This window comes from Tupaia chinensis, unplaced genomic scaffold (genome assembly GCF_000334495.1).
Source record: "Tupaia chinensis unplaced genomic scaffold, TupChi_1.0 Scaffold000117_2, whole genome shotgun sequence".
NCBI lineage: Eukaryota > Metazoa > Chordata > Mammalia > Scandentia > Tupaiidae > Tupaia > Tupaia belangeri.
The window spans coordinates 7,077,179-7,098,526 of record NW_006159583.1 but is presented as its reverse complement, the minus strand read 5'-3'; the positions used below and the strand labels follow the sequence as shown (position 1 = coordinate 7,098,526).

The 21,348-nt window shown below is 41.5% G+C and overlaps 1 protein-coding gene and 1 long non-coding RNA gene across 2 annotated transcripts in view; both read right to left on the bottom strand.

Annotated features, from left to right (window-relative positions):
• Nucleotides 1-296: 296 nt before the first annotated feature.
• On the bottom strand, nucleotides 297-3,227 carry TCF21 (transcription factor 21). Its single transcript, XM_006144331.3, has 2 exons — nucleotides 2,506-3,227; nucleotides 297-685 (listed from the first exon to the last, which is right to left on the bottom strand). Exons 1-2 carry the CDS (start codon nucleotides 2,953-2,955, stop codon nucleotides 596-598), a joined length of 540 nt encoding a protein of 179 aa, XP_006144393.1. The 5' UTR covers nucleotides 2,956-3,227; the 3' UTR covers nucleotides 297-595.
• A 272-nt stretch (nucleotides 3,228-3,499) lies between these two features.
• The window catches only part of LOC106734454 (uncharacterized), a 28,699-nt gene continuing 10,850 nt past the window's right edge, over nucleotides 3,500-21,348 (bottom strand). The window contains exons 2-3 of the long non-coding RNA XR_001370075.2: nucleotides 5,165-5,266; nucleotides 3,500-3,618 (exon numbers count right to left, since the gene is read on the bottom strand). This is a non-coding gene — a long non-coding RNA (uncharacterized LOC106734454). The remainder of the gene's footprint in view (nucleotides 3,619-5,164; nucleotides 5,267-21,348) is intronic.

The following is a 21,348-nucleotide window of genomic DNA, read 5'->3' as shown; positions in this document are numbered from 1 at the left end:
CACATAGTGGAAATCGTATGTAATTCTTTTCTATCGCTAGGAGAAGTTTAGGTTGAGGTTGAAAAGAACCACTTGTAGTACCAAACGTCCCCATCGTTTCCCACTTTTCCATCCCCATAAAAAAAAAAATAATCACACTAATGTCAGGGCTTTTAGCAATATAAAGAAAGATTTATTTTCGAAAGTAGCAAAACTTGTTTGAAAAAAATATATATCTTTAAGTGAATTACTTTATAAATGTGACTGTCAAAGTCAGCTATTCTATGATCTACATTTTACAACATACTGTACAAAAGATACACATCGATAGGTATTTATCTATTTATATTACATATTGCACTTGGACCAGCAAGGCTCGCAGAGTCATTCACGGTAGAAGTTAATAAAGTTAAATAGATGGGAATCTCTGTAAGTACAGTTGACCTCCTCGGGTTTGGAAAGGAATCTCCTCGTCGCTGTAGTGTTCTGGCGGGGTAGGCTGGGGAGAGGAGCGTTGCCGGGGAAAGCGAAGACAGAGAGCAGGGAGGGCAGGGGTCGCCTTCCCGGGGCCCGCTCCCCCCGGGAGCGCGCCCTTCCCAGACTCGCACCTCCAAGGTCAGGACGCGGTGGTTCCACACAGGCGGCTCGCGGTCACCACTTCTTTCAGGTCACTCTCGGGTTTTCCTGCCACCATAAAGGGCCACGTCTGCAAGAGAGAAGAGGATGGAAGAGGTGAGTGGCGGTGGAGGAGGGAGTGGGGTGGACTCCGAGGCTGAGAGTGAAGGAGAGAGTGCGGTGGCGGCGGGCAGGGAGTTAGGGAGACCGGTTGTCTCTGCAGCTCACTCTGTCCTACTGCGTTTTGTACTGCGGCTGGATAAAGCCAAACGCTGCTTTGGCGCCAAGTTACAACTCTAGGTGGTGGTGGGCTTTTGGAATTTGAGGGAAATGAGCTCAACCCGGGTGTAAAGTGCAACCCAAGAGAGGAAGACCTGGGAAAACCAGCAGTGGCTGTGGAGGGGCACCGCCCAGAGGCAGATGCTCTAGTGAGCCTGAGCAGAGGGCCCCGAGTAGGATCTGGTGCCTATTGGGCAAGGCTCTGCGGCCCAGAGCCCTCCAGGCTCCTCTCCTGACGCTGTGGTCCGGTTTCAGGGCTCTCTCGCCTTTTCTCCCACCTTTTCTCCCACCTATTTCCCCAGAGCCAACTTTTCTTTTCTTCATCAAAATCCAAGCTTTGTTCACAGATTCTAGACGAATCATTGGCTCTTAAGGGAAAAGAGTCTAATAGAAAATACACGGTCATTTTATTTAAGGTTGTCTTCCCTCTGGGCTGAGAAATCATAGGTTTCTTTTTCTTTCTCCAGACTCTTTTATAATAAAGCTCATGTAAGTTTCTTATTTAAAGATCAAGGCAGCTGCAATTGTAAACCCTCTGGGCACTACTTTCATTTTAGTTCTAGATTTAAAAAAAGCTATTTACTCATTAAAACTAAACTTTTAATGGAAGAAAACGATTTTTTTACAGCAAAGTGTGGTTTTGCATCCCCTCCCCCAATTCTGAGTCCAAGTCGGGAAGGAGACAATCCGATCCTCTCTCACTAGCACTGGCTGATAAGACTTGACTTTTAGAACGAAAACCTCTTGTTCTTATCATAAATAAACAGGTCTTAGTGAGCTGCTGGTGTTGGTTTTCTTTGAAGCCTAGAAGTTTTAAAATGAAATTAAATGAAGAAGGAATTAAGACATATTTCTTTTAAAAAGATCTATTGCTTAAACAACAAAACACACTTAAATAGAGTAGACTCAAGGAGCATTGTGTTTGGATCTGAGAAACATTGGGCTCTGCAGACATACTTTTTAAGATAAAAGGCACCACTCTTAAATCCTGGAGGAGAGTAAACTATTTTAAAAGTTATTACACTCATATTCGGGTCACGCTGACATTAGCTAGCACATCTGAGCTTTAAAAATGCGAGTCCACCTATGGGAGAAGCATAGACTATTTAAGCAGTTGGGGGGTTTATAGGCATAATTATGGGGACCATGAATTTGTCCATATCTAAAGCTCTAAATACGCTTGGAGAGGAACAGTTGGGTGTTTTTATTTATGAGAATTCGAGGAGAAAACCAGGTTTCATTCTCAGCTAAAAGAAGAAAAACAGGGATTCAAAAAGTGCAGCCTGGGCTGTGGGAGGGTGGCATCTGGTCAGCGTTCGGGTCCTGAATCAGCCTCTCCAAGGCAGCGGTGGTGGCCCTGGCGCGGGCGCGGGGAAGCCCTCCTCCTAGCCAGTTTAATACAATTGCAAAACCCTAATTGGGTTGCCACGTCAAACCGTCACATAAATCACTCGGCGCTTTGGTGGCAAGTAGGGCAAAGAGCAAGGGCCGTGTGGGGACCCTCTGCGTTCGGTCCCTACAGGCGCTAGGCCCGGGGAGACCGAGGTGTGTAAGTCGCCTCCGCTTCTGCCCATTTCTCCCACCCCCCAAAATCCCAGCCTCGCGCGCCCACAGCTGCGCGGGACAACTCACCAGGTTGACCGGATGAATGTAGCCGTTCTCGTACTTGTCATTAGCCAGAATCTGCCTCAAGTGGGCAATGTAGCTGGACGCCAGCCTGAGTGTGTCCAGCTTGGAGAGCTTGGTGTCCGGGGGCACCCAAGGCAGGGTGGTCTTGAGCCTGGAGAAGGCCTTGCTCAGCACCCGCATGCGGGCTCGCTCGCGCGCATTGGCCGCGTTGCGCTGGACCTGTTTCCCCTCCTGGCTGATTCCACTCAAGGGACTCTTCTTGGTGGACGACTTCCTCCTCTTGCCCAGGCCTCCGCGGCCCTTCTGGGGAGACCCATTCTCGCAGTTGGAGCTATCCTCGGTGCTCTCGTTGGAAGTCGCAAACTCCTTGTTGGAGTCCATTTTCAGCCCATCACATTCCAACATCTCCACTTCTTGAAGGTCCTCCACATCACTAAGGGAGCCAGTGGACATGTTTGGAAAAGAGGGTGAGAGAGAGAAAAAAAGAGAGAGAGGAAGAGAGAGAGACCCTAAACCTAATGGGTCTCCCGGGTAAGGAGCAGCCGCCTCGTGTTGGGAGTTGGGAACTGGGGTCTGGCTGGTTGGTTCTCACACCTCTTTCCCCTCCGCAGACTTGTGAGGAGGAACCGCCAGGACTTCTGCGGGGAAGTAAACAGGCACTCTACTTCCCCAGCCCCGGAGTCGTGGCTCAGAGGAGTGTGAGAGAGTGCTGAGGAATTTGGTGGACACTAGGAATTTATCTGGGGAATAGAGAGGCGGATCCTTGCAGCCCAGGGGAGGGGCCTGAGAGGCCCAGCAAAGCTCTTAGACCCCTTTCACAACCAGAGGGAAATTCTCACGCATAGATCCTCATTTCCAACTTTTAATGTAAATCAACTCAAATGCAATGCTCACACCAGTCACCTTCTTCCACTCTGGCCCGGGCTGAAGAAGAGCAAGCGCCATAGCCAGCCTATCTCTTAAGGCCCTCTTTCCCCTATCGCTTAAGGCCCTCTTCCCCTCTCGAGAGTTGACTGCCGGTTGTTACTGAGAACTTCAGAGAAGGGATCAGGTCTTTTTGCTCTCTCTGGGCCTTCCATCCACAAGTCTCACAAGCACTGTATGAGCTTCCTCCTCCTAAGAGAACACCAATTACAATCCAGGCAGATATCAAGTGCCCCCTGCAAACACCCCATGAGACTCCAAGACTTTACTAAGATACCTTCCTGCTTCACCTGGAAGTGGGAATTAAGAAAACGAGTGCTTCATAGATTTTTTTTTTTAATGGTATGGCAGATGTAAGCAGGAAAAAAAAATACCACAGCACTTGGGCACTTCAGAGATATGGAGGAAGTGCACACAGACACGCTGGGCCACTCACAGCCACACACAGTGCAGTGAGGGTAGGTAGGAAACAAGATCTGGTACTATGAGCGTGGGGGAGGTATTTTGTTCGTTAATGATCTTTTCTTAATGAAATGAAAACATGCCTTTGAATTGCTTTCTAGAAGTGCGTTTACTATCCTCTAAGAGTCTTAGCTACTAAGCCTGGGACTTCTTGTGATGCATCCTCTGCCCAGTGCTGTGAACTTTCTCTTCCCTTCTACCCTTGGTGCTGCTAGGATTTCTCTTGGGACACAGACATGGCAAAACACAAAGCAGGATGGCCCCTGGAGGGAAAGTTCTTTTCCATCCTTTTACCCCAGCTAGGACCATGTTTCCTGGAGAACAGAAAATCTTCTGGGGAATACGTAGAACAGGGAACACCAACCTACGGATCTGATAAAATTGAAGTAGTGAAACCAGGAAGACTGAATACATGAGTCTCTCTTACTGGCTCGTCTCCAAGTTTTCTTTCCTTATATAATAGTTAGGCATTGAAGATGAGTGACTTCTGAGTGTTTGGCTCCATCTGCACCCCTCTCCCACATTAAGATATCCTATCTCTAACCCTGGGCTCAGCTGGGAATTCACTAACCTCCAACATTTTATTTTGTTAGCAGGGTCTTGTTTGCTTTCCCCCGATGCTGTAAACTAAACAGATTGTCAGCAAATCAGTCTTTATTAATGAATTCGTGAACCCTTCCCCCGTAATATCTTCACCGAGGATCCAAAATTTGTTAATCACCAGCGCCGAGATTTATGAGCTCTTATTTTCTGTTGTTTGTGCAGGTGGAGATTTAAATGACCATATCCACTACCAAGATTTATGGCAAGAGTGATTGATGTTATAAACCAGGAAAAGGACTCTTCTCACTGCAGGGATGACAGAACTATCAAGTTGAAGTTGCCTTTGTCTTCATGCACAAATGACCCGGGACCACAACACAGAAAGTATAACCATTTAACCTGAGATCCGAGACAGCATTAAGGACACTCATGAAGCTGTTCAGAACGTGCCCGGTGATTCCCATGCTAGTTTTCTTTGATTTGTCCTCCCTTTTCTCAGACTTGGTAAGACATAAAAGTTATTTTTAGACTCAAGAACTATGTTAAAATGGGCATTGGTCAGTCTTTTCTGGACTCTGTGTGTGTGTGTGTGTATGTGTGTGTGTGTGTGTGTGTGTGTGTGTGTGTGTGCGTAGCTACTGAGAAATTTCCCAAATAACCACAAATAATTTATTTACTTGGGCTCTGGAATAGGGGAACAATTAACATTTTGAACTATGGTCTCTCCACATACCAGGATATTAAGCTGCAAAGACTTCTCTTGTTAGACTCCAGTTTTTGGCGGGTGGAGGTCTGGTCCTCTGCAGCACTGTAGTTGATACACTGGCTGTTCAGGCTGTTTGGGGGGGAGAATAGCAATGAATTACAGTAATATCATTGAATAGATTTCTGCTGTCCTTGTATTTTCTCAATGTCAGAAACATAAAAATAGCAATTCTGGAAGGGAACAAAACTAACCTCATGCCTCAAGCTGGTTTTCATGCCCAGCAGTTATTTCTCTTCAGAGAAATACAAGCGATAAATAAGTCCTGTGTCCATTTATCTTGCAGTGATTCATTTAGGCTTGGAAGGGCTACTTAGGTAGATAAAGAACTTTGGGGTGTTTCTAAAATTGTGTAACGGATGGCTACCAGTTTGGGAGCACAATGTGAAGAAAACTGTCATTTAGGTATGTTGATGTGAGGTCTTGAAGGAAGCTGATTAATGTGAATAACGCTGGTTTTTTTTTTTTTTCCCTCTGGAAACTGTGTGTCTCTGCTAATAAACATGTAGGGACAAATGGGCAGGGAAATGACTTATTGTTGGATTCTACTGAGCAAGTCAGTTAGGCTGTAATTTAAGCTGTGCCAAATTCTCCCAAAATATAAACTGTATTCTGTGAGAGGAGAAGCACTTTTGAGAAGCTGTATTAACCCTTTCAATAACAAAACAAAACAATCAAACTCAGTTGGAACATGACTGTTTCAAAGCACTAAATAAAAAGAACTAATGGTTTGAAAGAATGAGACAGCTCTTGAAAGCTTTTTATAAAATTTCTTTTAAGATGAGGTCTCATTGTGGTGGTTCTCCTGCCTCAGACTCCCAGCTGGTACTACAGGTGCAAGTCAGGCTTTTTGTTTGTTTGTTTGCTATAGCACATGTGTGCTTGCTGGAGAGAGACAGAGACAGAGAGATGGAAAGAAAGTAAGAAATCACCCTCTTTCTCCGAGGGATGGCCTTGTCACAGTCCCTTTTCCATCTCCTTTAGAGATGTTGGTTATGTAAGCACATGTGCCTAGCACGTTTTTCAAACAGCCAGATCTGGGATTCAAACTGTGATGCTGGCCGCGTGGGATCCAGCTGCCTTAAGCCCACACCACCGGCTGGCTCACATAGGATCTCACTTGGCTGCCTAGGCCAGCCTTCAGCTCCTGATCCTCCTGACTCAGCTCCCTGAGTGGCTGGAAACATGACACATGCCACTGGGGCTGCCTGGCCTTTAAGTTGGACCAGGAATCAAACATGAGTCTCCTATGTGGTCCCAGCCTGAGGAGCCGAGCATTCTAGCAGGGTGTGCCACCATGGCTGGCCCTTACCTCATTTTTAATAACAGTTTATGCCCTAGAGGCATCTGGCCAATTTGCTGCATGCTTCCAACAATTTGTTTTGCAAGAAAGGCTGTCTTTGAAAGATTTCAATTCTAAGGAAAATTTATCTCCCAAAGTTGTAAAATGAAGATTAGACATGGAATGTATCCTTGAACTTAAATCCTGGTTTATCAGCTGATACGTGTTCAGGAAGTTCAGACTTGATTCAGTTGCACTTGAGTGGAATAATTTGCTTTCTTTTTTATGAGAAGGAAAACATCACAGGCTTCTTTTGAACTGACTTCATATGCCATCACATTATCTTTCCCAGGGGAGAAATATGTTTTTAAACGCAAAATATAATCCTTTTCTTCCACTCTCCATCACTTGGCCATGAGACACACAGGCTGCTGGCAGGTTGGCAAATTTGTCAATTCTCTTTTCTCCTTCACTTCTAATTAGTGACACCAGGTGACTTATACTTTTTACTTGATGATCACCACTTTGATGTCTCTTGATTCTACTTAATCCACTCTACTCTTTGTTTGCTGCTGATTGATTGCTGTCCATCTTCTCTCCTAAGTCCATTGAAATCTCACATTTGTTAAAAATGATTTTTTTATGGTCAGAATGTACATTTGTCTGTCAGAGAGAGAGAGGGGGGGAGAGAGAAAGCATCCTTCAAAGGGGCATGGTCATACCACAATTATTTTTCCTTTATACTGTAAGAATTTGGGGCATGAGCACACATGTACATTTTGAGTCCCTGGGCCAGGATTCGAATTGCAGTCAGCCATATGGGGTCTAGTTCCTACGCACAGCACTTAACCACTGCACTACAGGGCCAACTTCCAGTTTTACTAACTGTTAACTTAATTTTGGCATGTGGCACAGCAGATAATACATAATACTGTGAGGCAAACCACATGGGAAGGTTACTAGTTCACATCTGGAGAAGTCCAAGTCTGCTGGGTATGTCTGCCCATGATCCAGGCTGGCCGAAGCTGGGGGTGGATCATGGCGTCACGGCTCTGTTGGGGGTTCTGAATCTCTGTCTGTCTCTTTCTCTGTGTGCTTCCCTCAATCATGGAATAAATAAGTAAACTTAAAAATTATTTTAACTTTAGTTTATAAAGTTAGCATTGTCTCCCTTTACTTGTTACAAATTATAGTGATGCTGGCCAGAGTGAATATTGCACTAGTGAGGTTGGTGGTTATCTAGGGAGGGCAATAGCAGTGATGCTGGTGCTGCTATTACCTTTACCTGACGCAGGCCAAGGTGTAGAGTACTCTGAAGGCCTCTTGGTATTTACTATACCCTGGATTGCAGATCAGATGCCACAACACTGAGTTTTTTTTTTTTTTAATAATTATTTTCTTTAACTTTTATTATTTATTTATTTATTTTAAAAATTTGACCAGAAAGGGACAGAGTGAGAGAGAGAGCGAGGAAGAGGGAAAGTGGAAGCAAGCTGCCAGATTTGGGACTTGAACTGTGATCAACTACGTGGGAGTTTAGCATCCTTAACCACCATGCTACCAGCCAGCCTCCACAACACTGAGATATAAAGCTGGCAAATAGCAGTACAATCTAAAGAAAGACTATGGTTCTTTAGGTCTACATGCTACTTCATGTAGCTTTGGAAGTGGTCAAGATTACTCTCAGGAGGAAGTGGGCTGAAGGAAACCCAGGCTGAACTTGAGAGGTAAAGTACAAAGTCAGTTCAATATCCTCCTAAATTTTCTAGTTCTAGAACAATTTTTTTTTCCTCTCTCTCTCTCTTTTTTTTTTGGAGAGATTTTTGCTATAGGGTACGTGCGCTCGCCAGACAGACAGAGAGAGACAGAGAGACAGAAAGCGAGAAATCACCCCCCAGGGGGGGATGGTCACGCAGCAATCCCTTCTCCTCCATTCTCCTCTCGGGATCTTGGGCACGCACACACACGCACGTTCTAGAACAATTTTATTAGATCATCTCAATGTTAGAAAACGGGTGAAAGACTGAACAACTACTGAGTCTTATACCACGAGTAGTTCTTTGCCTCCAGTCTCTTGTTTCATGTGTTCACTCTCCTTCCTATTGTCACCATTCATAAAAAAGCTGCTATAGAAAATGAAAAATCTTTATAGAAATGCATGCCGGAGACTTTCTCTTACAACAATCACATTTTAGAAAGACTCACTGGAATGATGACTATTCTGTAGCTTTGTAAAAAGCTTGAAAGCAAAACCTCTCTAGTTTTTTTTTTTTTTTTTCAGAACAAATAAAACTTGCAAGTCATATGAAAGACCCCCATAAAGCACTAGTATGTTAAATATGGTTTATTGACGGGCTCAAGAAATGTACAGGACCACTTGCTGTCAGCCTCCCTCCATCAGGTAAGGAGAGGAAGGGCATTAGAATCAAAGACTCCTCTGGTGATTATCGCCTTGGGGAGTATTTCATTGTGGCAGGTGCTTTTAGCCTTGAGGAACCAAGAGGCATGGGACTTAAATCTTCAGGACCAACAGGAGAGTACTGAGAGTGTGTATCTGACCTCAGGAATATGACATATTTCCAAGCAAGATAGCATTTTAATTTATTTATTAATTTTAAGTTTTTTGTTTGTTTGCTATAGGGCATGGAGAGAGAAAGAAAGAGAGAGAGCACCCAAAGGGGGGATGGCCATGCCACATCCCTTCCCCTCTAGTCTCCTCTCACAGTTTTGGGAATATACGCACATGCACCTGGAGTGTTTTTCAAGCTGCAGTTTGGACTTGAACCATGCAGTCACCCATGTGGGGTCCAGCCACCTGAACCTCCATGCAACCTGATGGTCTAGGCTATATAATACTTTTACATAGAGATGCACAGTAATAGATTGTCAGAATTAGATGAGGTTAAAAACTAATTGTCAAGAATCCTGTTCCCGCAGATAGCATAATGACTATGTCACTGGGCTCACATGGAGTTGACCACAGTTCAAGTCCCAGACCCAGTGACTTAAACTCACGCTGGGCGTATGTACATGTGTGCCCAAGATCTCGAAAGGAGAATGGAGGAGAAGGGATTGTGGTGTGGCCATCCCCCCTCGGGGGTGAATTCTCGCTTTCTGTCTCTCTGTCTCTCTCAGTCTTTCTGGCGAGTGCACATGCCCTATAGGAAACAAAAACAAAAACAAATTAAAAAAAAAATCAAAAAACAAAAAACAAACCTTCTCTCCAAAAAAGAACCCTGTTCTTGTGAGCTATCAGTGACATTATTGCCACTGGAGCCTGTGTCCTGATTTGCCTTGTAATATTCCTTTCACTAAACCATATTACTTTGAATGGATTTTCTTATTCAAGTAATCATAAAAACTAAATGTGAGAAAGGTTTATAATCTGTTACTGCCTATTTAATAACAAGAATCTGTAATAATTACATGAAGTGACATAGAATTGAGCTGTCCAGGAGTATAATGCTTAGTACCTTGCCTAATGTGGTTTAAATAAGTGCCAGAAGGACTTTGTTAAAATAAAAAGTCTCTTCTTGGCCAGCTGGTGGGGTGGTGGGTAAGGTATCTGGATCCCAGGTGGCTCATTGCATGGTTTGAGTCTAAAAAAGAGAATGAAGAGATGATTGTGGTGTGACCGTTCCCCATGAGAGGTGCTTTCTCTCCCACACTCACTCCTTCTTTCTGTCTCTCCAGTTAGCACATGTACCCTTTAGCAAATTAATAAATAAAAATCCTGCCTTTATGTTGGAAGCCTGATGGGCAGGCCAAAGGCCACTCATGAATGTAGTCAACACATCCCCGGATCTACTTCTCTCTATCTGCTAAACTCTGGTTTCAGTCACCAAATTATTTTGCTCAAATAATCCCCTAAAGGATATATATATATACATATATACATATATATACATATGTATATATATGTATATATATATTTTTTTTCCATTCCTCTGCCTAAAATTTCTCAAAGCTTCCCATTGTGTTTTATATAAAATCCTATTTCTGACCCTGGCTCATATGACTCTACTCACAACCCTCCAACCACACTGGCCATGTCTATGCTCCACGAAGACACCACATTAGTGTCCACCTCAGGACCTTTGTCCTTGCTGCACTTCTTATTTGAATGCTTCTGTACGCGCCCGGTGTGAGATTTAAGCCACCGGGTCCGAGACGCGAACCGCGGTCGACTATGTGGGAGTCCAGCGACATAGCCATTACGCTAACTGCTGGTTCCCTCCATTGTGTTTTATATAAAATCCTATTTCTGACCCTGGCTCATATGACTCTACTCACAACCCTCCAACCACACTGGCCATGTCTATGCTCCACGAAGACACCACATTAGTGTCCACCTCAGGACCTTTGTCCTTGCTGCACTTCTTATTTGAATGCTTCTGTCTGGCTCCCTACATGGCTAAATCCTTATTTTTTAGGTCTAAGCTCAAGGGTTACTTTTCCATGTGAGAACTTTCCTAAGCATCCTATTAAGAATATTTTTGTTCTATCATTCAATTTCTTGATAATCAGGAATAGTAACTAACATTGACCAAATGTTTACCACATACTAGGCACTGTTGTGAGCACTTGCCAGCTTAACTCATTTAATCCTAATAACCACCTTATGAGGTAGAAACTCTACAGATGAGAAGACTGAGTCACAGAGAAATGAAGAAACTTTCCAAATCACCAAGTTTGTGTTCTAATTGTCTATTGCTATGGAACACTCCAAGTTAGTGACATATGTTATTATTTCTCCTGGTTCTGTTCACTGGGCTCAGCTGGGAGGTTCTCACTTGAGACCTCAGAAGCATCTGGGCTGGAGTCACCACAAGGCTTGCTTGACTAGGCTGAGATCATTTACCAGCCAGGCCTCAGCAGGGGTGACTAGGATAGAGAGGATCTGGCCAGGCATACTCTACACAACCCCTACACATGGCATTCTTCGCCTGAAAGTCAAAAGTGGTTGAACTTCTTACTTAGTAGCTGGCTTCTTGTGGAGTGAGCCTTCCACAAAACCCAGATGGAAGCTGTCTTCTAATGGCTTGGCCTTGGAAGTCACATGAAATAATTTCTGCTTCATTCTGTTAGTCAAAATAAATCATGGGCCAGGCAGTGGTTTGGTGGTTAAGGTGACTGGATCCCACATGGCTGACTGAGTGGTTTGAATCCTGGACCCAGCAGCTTAAAAAAGACACCCAGAGTGTGCATGCATGCCCAAAATCCTGAGAGGAAAATAAAGGAAAATTGATTGTGGTGTGGCCATCCTTCCTGGGGACTGATAGCTCACTTTTTCTCTCTCTATCGATTTCTCTCTCTCTCTCTCTTTCTGGAGAGTGCATGCACCTTATAGCAAAAACTGAAAGAAAGGTTAATGATGGGGCCGACCCAGATTCAAGGGGAGGGGCCTGTACAATACATCAAGAGTGTGGTTCAGTGGAGGACATCCTTGGCTGCTGGTCACTACCCGGACAATTGCCAGAGTCTGGATAAACATAAACAATCTGACCCTTAAGCTCTTATGTTAAACTACTAATAAATTCTGAATTTTTTAAAAAAATTTTACTATTTCTAGCTTTTAATCTACTCAAGATTAATAGAAAATACACGTAGGACTCTTGTTATTTGAAGACTTACTGTAGGTTTCATACTAATCCCAACAGCCATAACAATAGTAAATCTAGGCTTTGGCTGCTGTTTTGTTTTCTGAGTTTTTAAGATTAAAAACTGCACATCCAGATTCAGTCTATGATGAGGAGAATCAATTGATTCTCATGCCTAAAATCTGTTGAGAAAGAGGGAGACAATTCTTTAGTTAGAAACTCTAAATGAATTTTAAAGAACTATTCACTAGTTGAAGAATTTAGGAATTCTTCATCTGGTACATTGGAGTACAACACAGCTCCCACACAGAAATAGACATGGGTTAGATTGATTCGGTACTAACATTTCCCAAACGTTTGTTGGGGATCACTCCATAGACAAAACAAGCAGATGATTGACTGCACCAGGGTCTTCTCAACTGGTCACTCTGACATATTTAAGATAAAACCAGTATTATTTTAAGCTGGAGTATGGGACAAATACAAAAATTCTTCCACTCACATGAATAAGTAAGTTCTTTTGTCTTTTAACCTAATTTCAGAGGCAACTATGATGGAACATTAGAGAGAAAAAATAGAGTAAAGATATTTGTGGGACACAAAAATGGTTTATAGCTTGTTGATGATAACGTGTATAATATTCTCTACTGGACTGGTCTGAGGTGTATTTCATGTTGGGCAAATTCTTTTTACAAGTCAAATGATGTATAGCTATTGAATGTTTAAAACAAACAAACAAACAAACAAACAAAAGGCAACCATGATGAAACAATTTGCCCAGGAAGAGTAGGGTTTAACACTTCTCAAATGGATGTCAGCAGAAGAGTGAATTAAATGTTGGATGGAAAAAGTAACGCTTGCCACCTGTCAAATTATAAAACATGAAAGTCCGTTATAGAATTATGATTTTTGTTACAAAGACATATGTATCTTTCATCTATCTATTTATCTTTATATAAATTTTGTTTATATTTCTTTCCTGAGGGAGACAGACAAGCACCCTTGACAGGGGCCCACACTCTGTGAACCCTCCTACTACCCACCCCTCTCTTCAGAATCACTGGTGTGCCCACAGGGTCCAGGTTAGCCTGAGGGCGAATCTCCCAGTCCCTCCCACTGTGCTCCAGCCCTGCGCAGCTGTGCCCGGCCTGCAGCTTTCTGATTGAACCTGTATTTTTCTCTCCTGTTACTGTGGCACACAGACCACTCTTGGACTGTGAACTAATGTACTAAGTCAAATTTTGCTTACATACAACTAACTACTATAGTTGCATAAACTTGGACAAGCCCCTCAGCTTTGCTGGGATTCAGTGTCCTCCTTTTACTGTGGTGATCGCAAGGATGGAGTCTTGCTCTAAAAACTAAGTGCTGGGCTAGCAGGTAGCATAGCGGCTAGAGGACTGGGCTCTCACGTGGCAGATCACAGTTCTAGTCTTGGACCTGGCACCTTGAAAATTACTCTAGGCATGTGTGCGAGGATGACCAAAATCCCAAAAGGAGAATGGTGGAGAAGGGATTGCAGCATAGCTGTCCCTTCTGGGGGGTGATTTCTCACTTTCCCTCTCTGTCTCTGTCTCTCTTTGTGACGAGCACATGCAACCCATGGCAAAAAACCTAAAACAGTAACACCTAAGTGCTAAATAATTGCGTGTGGTGGAGAGAGGAGCGTTGTCAATATAATCTAGACTTTTATTAGTTTGGATGAAAAGCATCTCATGAGCTCAGTCACAAAATTAAAAATCTATTCAGTGTTAAGCTGTGACTAGTTTATCCTTTTCTTCACTTTTTGGTGATTTCAATGATTGTGTAATTACTAGTTACTTCCCCCCACCCCCATCACATTAAATTTAGATCATGGTGAAATAAACATGAAGTAGGCTATGTAAGTCTCACAGTAAGTCACTGGTATAACCAAGACACACCAGACAAGATTAATGATTTCCTTTTCTGTAGAACTTACATATGAACCTTGTACATACCTTTACAGTTGTAATTATATTGTGTGTGTATGTGTGTGTGTGTGTGTGTGTGTGTGTGTGTTCGGCCTTCAGCTGCTTGAAAAGCACATTGGAGGTGCTTGTGCATGCCCAGAATCCTAATGGGATGGAGAACTGGAATAAAAGGGTTGCAGCGTGACTAGGCCCTTTGGGGGAGGGGGTTGTTTTTCTCTCTTTCTCTTTCTCTTTGCCTCTCTCTCTCTCTCGCTCGCTCACCCTCACCTGTGCACACATGTACAAGTGTCCTTTGGCATTAAGATAAAAAAGAATCTCACAGTAAGTAACTGGTATCACCAACTGTTTGACTTGAAGTAAAAATCACACGGTTTTTTCTCCATGTAAGTAACTACACCTTTTAAAAAAGCTATCACCAGGCCAGCGGGTTTCCTGGAGATTAAGGTATTCAATCCTACATAGCCAATTTTGAGGTTCAAGTCCTGGACCTAGCCGGCTTGAAAATCATGTGAGCACATGGGTGTAATTTCTCACCTTCTCTTTCTCTGTCTCTGATTAGCACACAAGACCTATAGCAAAACAAAACAAAAACTACCACCAATGATTTAAATGAAGTTATAACTATATTCATTTAGAAGATTCACTTTAAAACTTATGCTAGGATAGTATCTCTTTTGAAGTTTTTGAGGTTTGAAGGAATGATGGAATTCCATTAATAAATAATTTTTTCTTTTGCCTAGTTATGGATCTATTTATCCTTTTTAAAAAATTATTTATTTACTTTTATGTATTTCTTTATTTATTTTTATTTGATCAGAGAAAGACACACAGAAAGAAGGAAAGTGAGAAAGCAAACTACCAGGTCCAGGACTCGAACTGTGGTCAGCCATATGGGAGTGCCCAGCGCCTCAATCACCACATCACCTGCTGGCCTGGTATGGATCTATTTCTAAATAAGTATTCGAATTTCCTTAAAATATATAATTAATAATCATACTGAAGATGAGCTGCAGCCAGTTCTTTGGTATTGTATTACCAAGTTTATTTTTTAGAGAGTTTTTTTGCTATAGGGTGCGTGTGCTTGCCAGAGAGAGAGAGACAGAGACAGAAAGCAAGAAATCACCCCCCTTGGGGATGGCCACACTGCAATCCCTTCTCCATTCTCCTCTGGGGATTTTGGGCACACAAGCATGCACACATGCACAGCATGAGGTTCTGGTAAAGGATTTGAACCATGGTTGACCATATGAGAATCCAGAGATGTAACCATTATGCCATCTTAACTTGGCCCCGTATTACCAACATTTAAAATTAGGTATTAGTAAAAACAAAAACAGAAACAAACAAAAACTTGGCTCAATCTAGAGACAAAACGGCCACATCCTAGAATTCTTGCCTTCATTTTCATCATTATAAAAAAAGGCTAATAACTTTTTTCCATCCCTGACTGTGTTGGATCCACTTGTTGGTCTCTGAGACCTGAAAGTTGACAACTTCTTTGCATCCAAGAGGCTGCTGCTGGGGACTCTGCAGTCGTTACTATGCCACAAAATGAATATATTGAATTACTTCGTAAACACTATAGATACCATTTGGATTACCATAAGCAAAAGAGAAAGAATGAAAGTTGGGAGGCTAATGAAAGCTCAAAGAATGCAAAAGAGATGATTGGTCTGAAGGCTAAGCTCTATCATAAACAGCACCATGAAAAAGACTATCAAGATGCATGAAAAGAGGAACATCAAACAGAAGAATGATGAAAGACTCCACAAGGAGCAGTACCTGCCTATCTGTTGGACAGAGAAGGACAGTCCCAAGCCAAAGTACTTTCCAATATGATTAAACAAAAACAGAAAGAGAAAGTGGGAAAATGGAAAGTCCCTCTACACAAAGTTCAAGCCCAGGGAGAAACAGAAGTATTAAAAGTTATTCGAAAGGGAAAGAAAAAGAAGAAGGCATGGAAGAGGATGGTTATAAAAGTCTGCTTTGCTGGAGATGGCTTTACTGGAAAACCACCTACGTATGAAAGATTCATTAGGCCAATGGGCTCACGTTTCAAGAAGGCCCACGTAACACATCCTGAACTGAAAGCCACCTTTTGCCTGGCAATACTTGGTGTAAAGAAGAATTTCTCAGCCCCACTATATACAACTTTGGATGTTATCACCAAAGGTTCTGTCACTGTGGTGAGCGTGAGTGAGTTGGGCCTTGTGACACAAGGGGGCAAGGTTATTTGGGGGAAATATGTCCAAGTTACCAACAATCCTGAAAATGATGGATGCATAAATGCTGTCTTACTGGTTTGATAGCAGTTGCATACAAGTAATGTCTTATAATTTTTGAAGATGATACACCGGTCTGGAAAACCATCATGACTGATGTTTCTGAATATAGCCGGTCTTACATGTCTGTAGTCATCAAAAGATTATTAAATTGTACAAAACATTAAAGTGGACTGATTTTACAAAAAAAGAAGGCTTATATCTTCAATAACTTTAATCTTTGTACTCATGAATAATGTGTGTAGTTTAGAGAGTTTAAGACAAAGTACTCGTATGAGTTTCCCAGGTCTGCTGTCACAAGTTACAATAGCTGGATAGCTTAAAACCAGAAACCTGTTCTCTCACAGTTCTGGACACAATCAGTTCAAAATTAAGATATTGTTAGGTGATGTTTCCTTTGAAGACTCTAGGAATACATGCCTACCTTTTTCCATTTCTGTGTCCCCAGTTCTTTGACTTGTGGTATCATAACATCAATCTCTAACTCCATCTTCACATGGCCTTGTGATGGTTTATTTAATGTGTCAATTTGATTGAGTTAAGACATGGCCACATAGTTGGCAAAATATAGTTTCTGGGTGTGTTTGGGAGAATATTTACAGAATGAATTAGTTTTTAAATCAGTGGACTGAGTAAAGATGATTGACCTAGGGGCCAGCAGGTGCCCTAGTGGTTAAGGTGCTGGACTCCCACATGGTAGACTGTGGTTCAAGTCCCAGACTTGGTGACCTGAAACTCACACTGGGCCCTTCTGCATGCATACTCAAAATCCTAAGAAGAGAATAGAGGAGAAGGGATTATGCTGTGGCCATTCCACCCCCCCGCCCAGCTACCACCAAAGGGGTTTTGTTAGTTTCTCACTTTCTTTCTCTCTGTCTCTCTGGCAAGCACATGTGCCGTATAGCAAAAAATCTCTCTCTAAAAAGAAAAGAAGAAAAAAAGAAAAAGATTGCCCCAAACAATACAGTGAACATTATCCAGTGTGTTGAATGCTCCACTAGAACAATAAGGTCCAATCCTTCATATAAGTATATAATATTATATATATATATATATGACATATATAGGAATTGTTTCTGCTTCTCTGGAGAACCCTGATTAATACAATCTTATCTCTTGTGCTCCTCTGTGTATCCTTTTCTGTCCTTCATAAACATACTCTCATGCAGTATGAGGTCATCTCAATCTCTAGCTTAATTATATTTGCAAAGATACTATTTCTAAATAAGGTTACATTCTAGATTATGCATGAACAAGAATTTTTTCAGGGGGCAATATTTAATCCATTATAAGTCTCCATTTTTGGTTTGTAATTTACCGTACATAAAACCATGGGCAAGGATCACAAATTGAGTCTCCATGGGGAAAGACAATCAAATAGGTAAAAGAAGGTATTTGGTCATGTGTTTGCATCATGAAGAGATTTAGACTTACATTGGTTCTTTACACACATGGAAAATGGAGCCAACTTTCACTACTTGTGAAAATCTTTTTAAATGACACTGTTGAAAAGACTTTAACTGTAAAAGGGAAGGAAAAAGAATTATGCCTCGCTAATAATAATATTTCCATGTAATTTGCTATTAGATGGGAGCAGGTAACAGAATCATGAGACCTCTATTTAAGCATCACTCAAATACACAAGTGTTTATTTTAATTTCATATATATTCATGTTTGTATGTTTATTTCAAGTTTTACAAAAACTCAGGACTTAGAAATGCATATTGATTATTATTTTGTCTTTAAGAAGAAAAATTTTTAATGAAATTCCACAGTTATTTCCAAAAACATAAAAAACATAAATGTTTCATCTTTAATTTTTCTGTTTCTATATATTTCTAAATGACTCTGTTTTGTTTTGAGAATTTTTTGCTATAGGGTGCATGCGCTCACTGAGGAGAAAGAGGGAGACAGACAAAAAGCGAGAAATCACCCCCTAGGAGGATGGCCATGCCTCGATCCTTTCTCTTCCATTCTCTTCTTGGGATCTTGGGCACGCATACACATGCACCGGGTATGTCCTTGTCCTAGACCTAGTCCAGATCTAGGACTCAAACCGTGGTCAGCTATGTGGGAGTTCAGCAGCATAACCAGAACACCATCTGCTGGTCCCATTAAGTGACTCTATTTGATTTCAGCTTTTTTTATCCTTTGCTTCTCATTTAATTGTCTTTTTTTTTTTTTTTTAAAAGAGATTTTTGCTATAGAGTATATGTGCTCTCCAGGGAGACAGAAAGAGAGAAAGCACTACCCGGGGGGATGGCCACACTACAATCCTTTCTCCTCTATTCTCCTCTCATGATCTTGGACATGCACATGCTCATACCTGGCATGAGTTTTAAGCTGCTGGGTCTGGGGCTCAAACCATGGTTGACTATGTAGGAGTCCAGTGATGTAACCATTACATCATTAACTGGCCCCTTAGTTGCCTTTTTAAAAAATATGTTTGAAGTCACTATCTTATCAATAGATAATCTTAATAAATGTGATTCACTGTCTCATCCTTAACGAACTTTAGCCATTGGAGCAAATGCTTCATGGACTTTCCAATCAATTAAGAGACAGCCTTAGAGGGACCAGCAGTTAACATAATGGCTATGTCGCTGGCCTCCCACGTAGTCGACTGTGGTTCGAGTCCCAGACCCGGTGGCTTAAAACTCACGCTGGGCGCATGTGTATGCGTGCCCAAGACACCGAGAGGAGAATGGAAGAGAAGGAATTGTGGCGTGGCCTCCCCCCTAGGGGATGATTTCTATCTCTCTGTCTCTCTCTGTCTGTCTGGCGAGCACATGCGCCCTATAGCAAAATCTCTCCAAAAAAAAAAAAAACAAAAACAAAAAAAAACAAAACACAGACAGCCTTAGAAATTTTACATTAATTATGTGGGCGAGGCACTATTTTCTTACTTATGATCATTTTTCTCACTGTGAAAGAAAGAGACTCCTGATTAGAGAGAGTCTGTTTTTCCTTAAAGTTTTCTCAGTTTCTGTTATTTCTTTTTAAATACACACTTAAGGGTGAGGCTATAGTAATCCTTTCATTTTCAGATGAAAAATCTTTAAAAGATGGCATGAAAATAATTTGTTTGATTCAGATTCATTCTTTTGGAAAATAAAACACTGACATCTAAAAACCACTCGCATTGTATTGGATTCTGCTTGGAATTGTTATTGACACACATTATGTGAAACAAGTTAAAAGAGTCATTTTATCTCAATGCTTCTATAAATATGTTTTATCCTTCACCTACTAAAAAATGACACATAAGAATAAAAGGTGTTTTCTCACATTCTAGAATACACATGGATTTTTAACTCAAATGACTATGATCCATTTGTTTTTAGGTATTTTTTTTATAACATCACGTACACTAGGTTGATGGCTATTTGCAAGGTGGCAGGACAGCTCATCATCTTATAATTTTCTTTACAGGAAAATGTTGATAGTAATAATGGTTATTTTCCCTAAAGCCTATCTATCTATTTCTTCCAAGTCGTGCACACATGCACGTGCACACACACACACACATACACATAGAGTGAAAATCACTCCCAACAGTGTCCTTATGTTGCAATCCAGCCCCAACCTCAGGCAGCCAGGCATGCACGCACATATCCAGCATGTTCAAGGAGACATTGGGCTGCAAACCTGGGACCTTCTCAGAGGTCCCAGCATCGCTGACTGTTGTGTCACCATTGTGCCACCAGCTGGCCCAAGACTGTCTTCCTTATGACAGCTAATTTATAAATTTCTGGAACATTAAACTCTACATTAACACATTATTAAGTTGAAATATTTTAGTTTTCTTCAGCTTTGGCTTTAGATCTGGGTCATATTATGACAAAAAGCTCTATTTCATTTACAAGTATAACCAAAAGAATGGGGTGGATTCGATCAAGTCATCCTTTTATTTCAGACTTTCTTAGCTGGTTTCCTTTGAAGTCATGTTTGGTATATGATGTCCTACTTCAGTTAACCACGACTACTTCACACACCAAATTTGACTGAGAGTTGCAAATTTGTTGCAATGAAATACCTAAATTCTGACAAAAAGACAGAGGGTTTTAAAAAGAGTAGGCAAACTGTAAATTATAATGTGAGTAACTCTATGGTGTAAGTAGCTATTGACCTGTCTGTCTGCCCAGTTACTGAAACCTTTTCCAGTGCTCCAGGAAAGGAAAATAAAGTGTTAATAGAAGTTTCCTGTAATCCTTCCTCAGCATGACATAAGATCCCTAGGGATACCTGAGGCTGTTTTGGGATTTCTCTGCCATGTGTAGAAGTGATTCTCTTTCTGATGCCTTATTCTCAACCCTTCACATGTAATTTGATTCGTTCTTACAGGTCATCTTCATGAGGAGGTCTCCTCAAGGTGCGGTGTTCTTCCCAACTAATTTTCTTTCACAATGGGTATTTGAAGGTCTATGAAAATGTTTTAATTTGACAGACTCAAACTATTTCTTCTGAAGACCAACCTATATATTGCATTAATTAAATGAAATGGAAAAGTGAACTAGTTTTAGTATTTATTTATTATTATAATCATTTTAAGGTTTTGACATAGGGCACATGAACTCACTGGAGAGAGACAGAGAGAGAGAAAGTGAGAAATCACCCCCCCCTCCCAATTCTCTTCTTGGGACTCTGTGCACATATGCACACATGCCCAGCATGATTCTCAAGCTGCTGGGTCTAGAACTCAAACCATGGTCTCATGGTCAGCCATGTGAGATCCAGCACCTTCACCACCATTTCAATTTTTAGTAGCTTTACGGAAATAATTTATATACTATAAAATTCACTCTTATAATTCAATGATTTTAGTAAATTTATATGCTTGTGCAACCACCACTACAATTAAATTTTAGACCGTTTACATCACCTCCAAATTTCTTCTTACTCATTTGTAATTAATCTTCCTTCCTGTTCTTAATCTCAGGCAATCATTAATCTGCTTTCTGTGTCTATTATTTTGCCTATTCTAGGCATATAATTTATAAGCTATATAAATTATATATATGCATCATATATATTTTA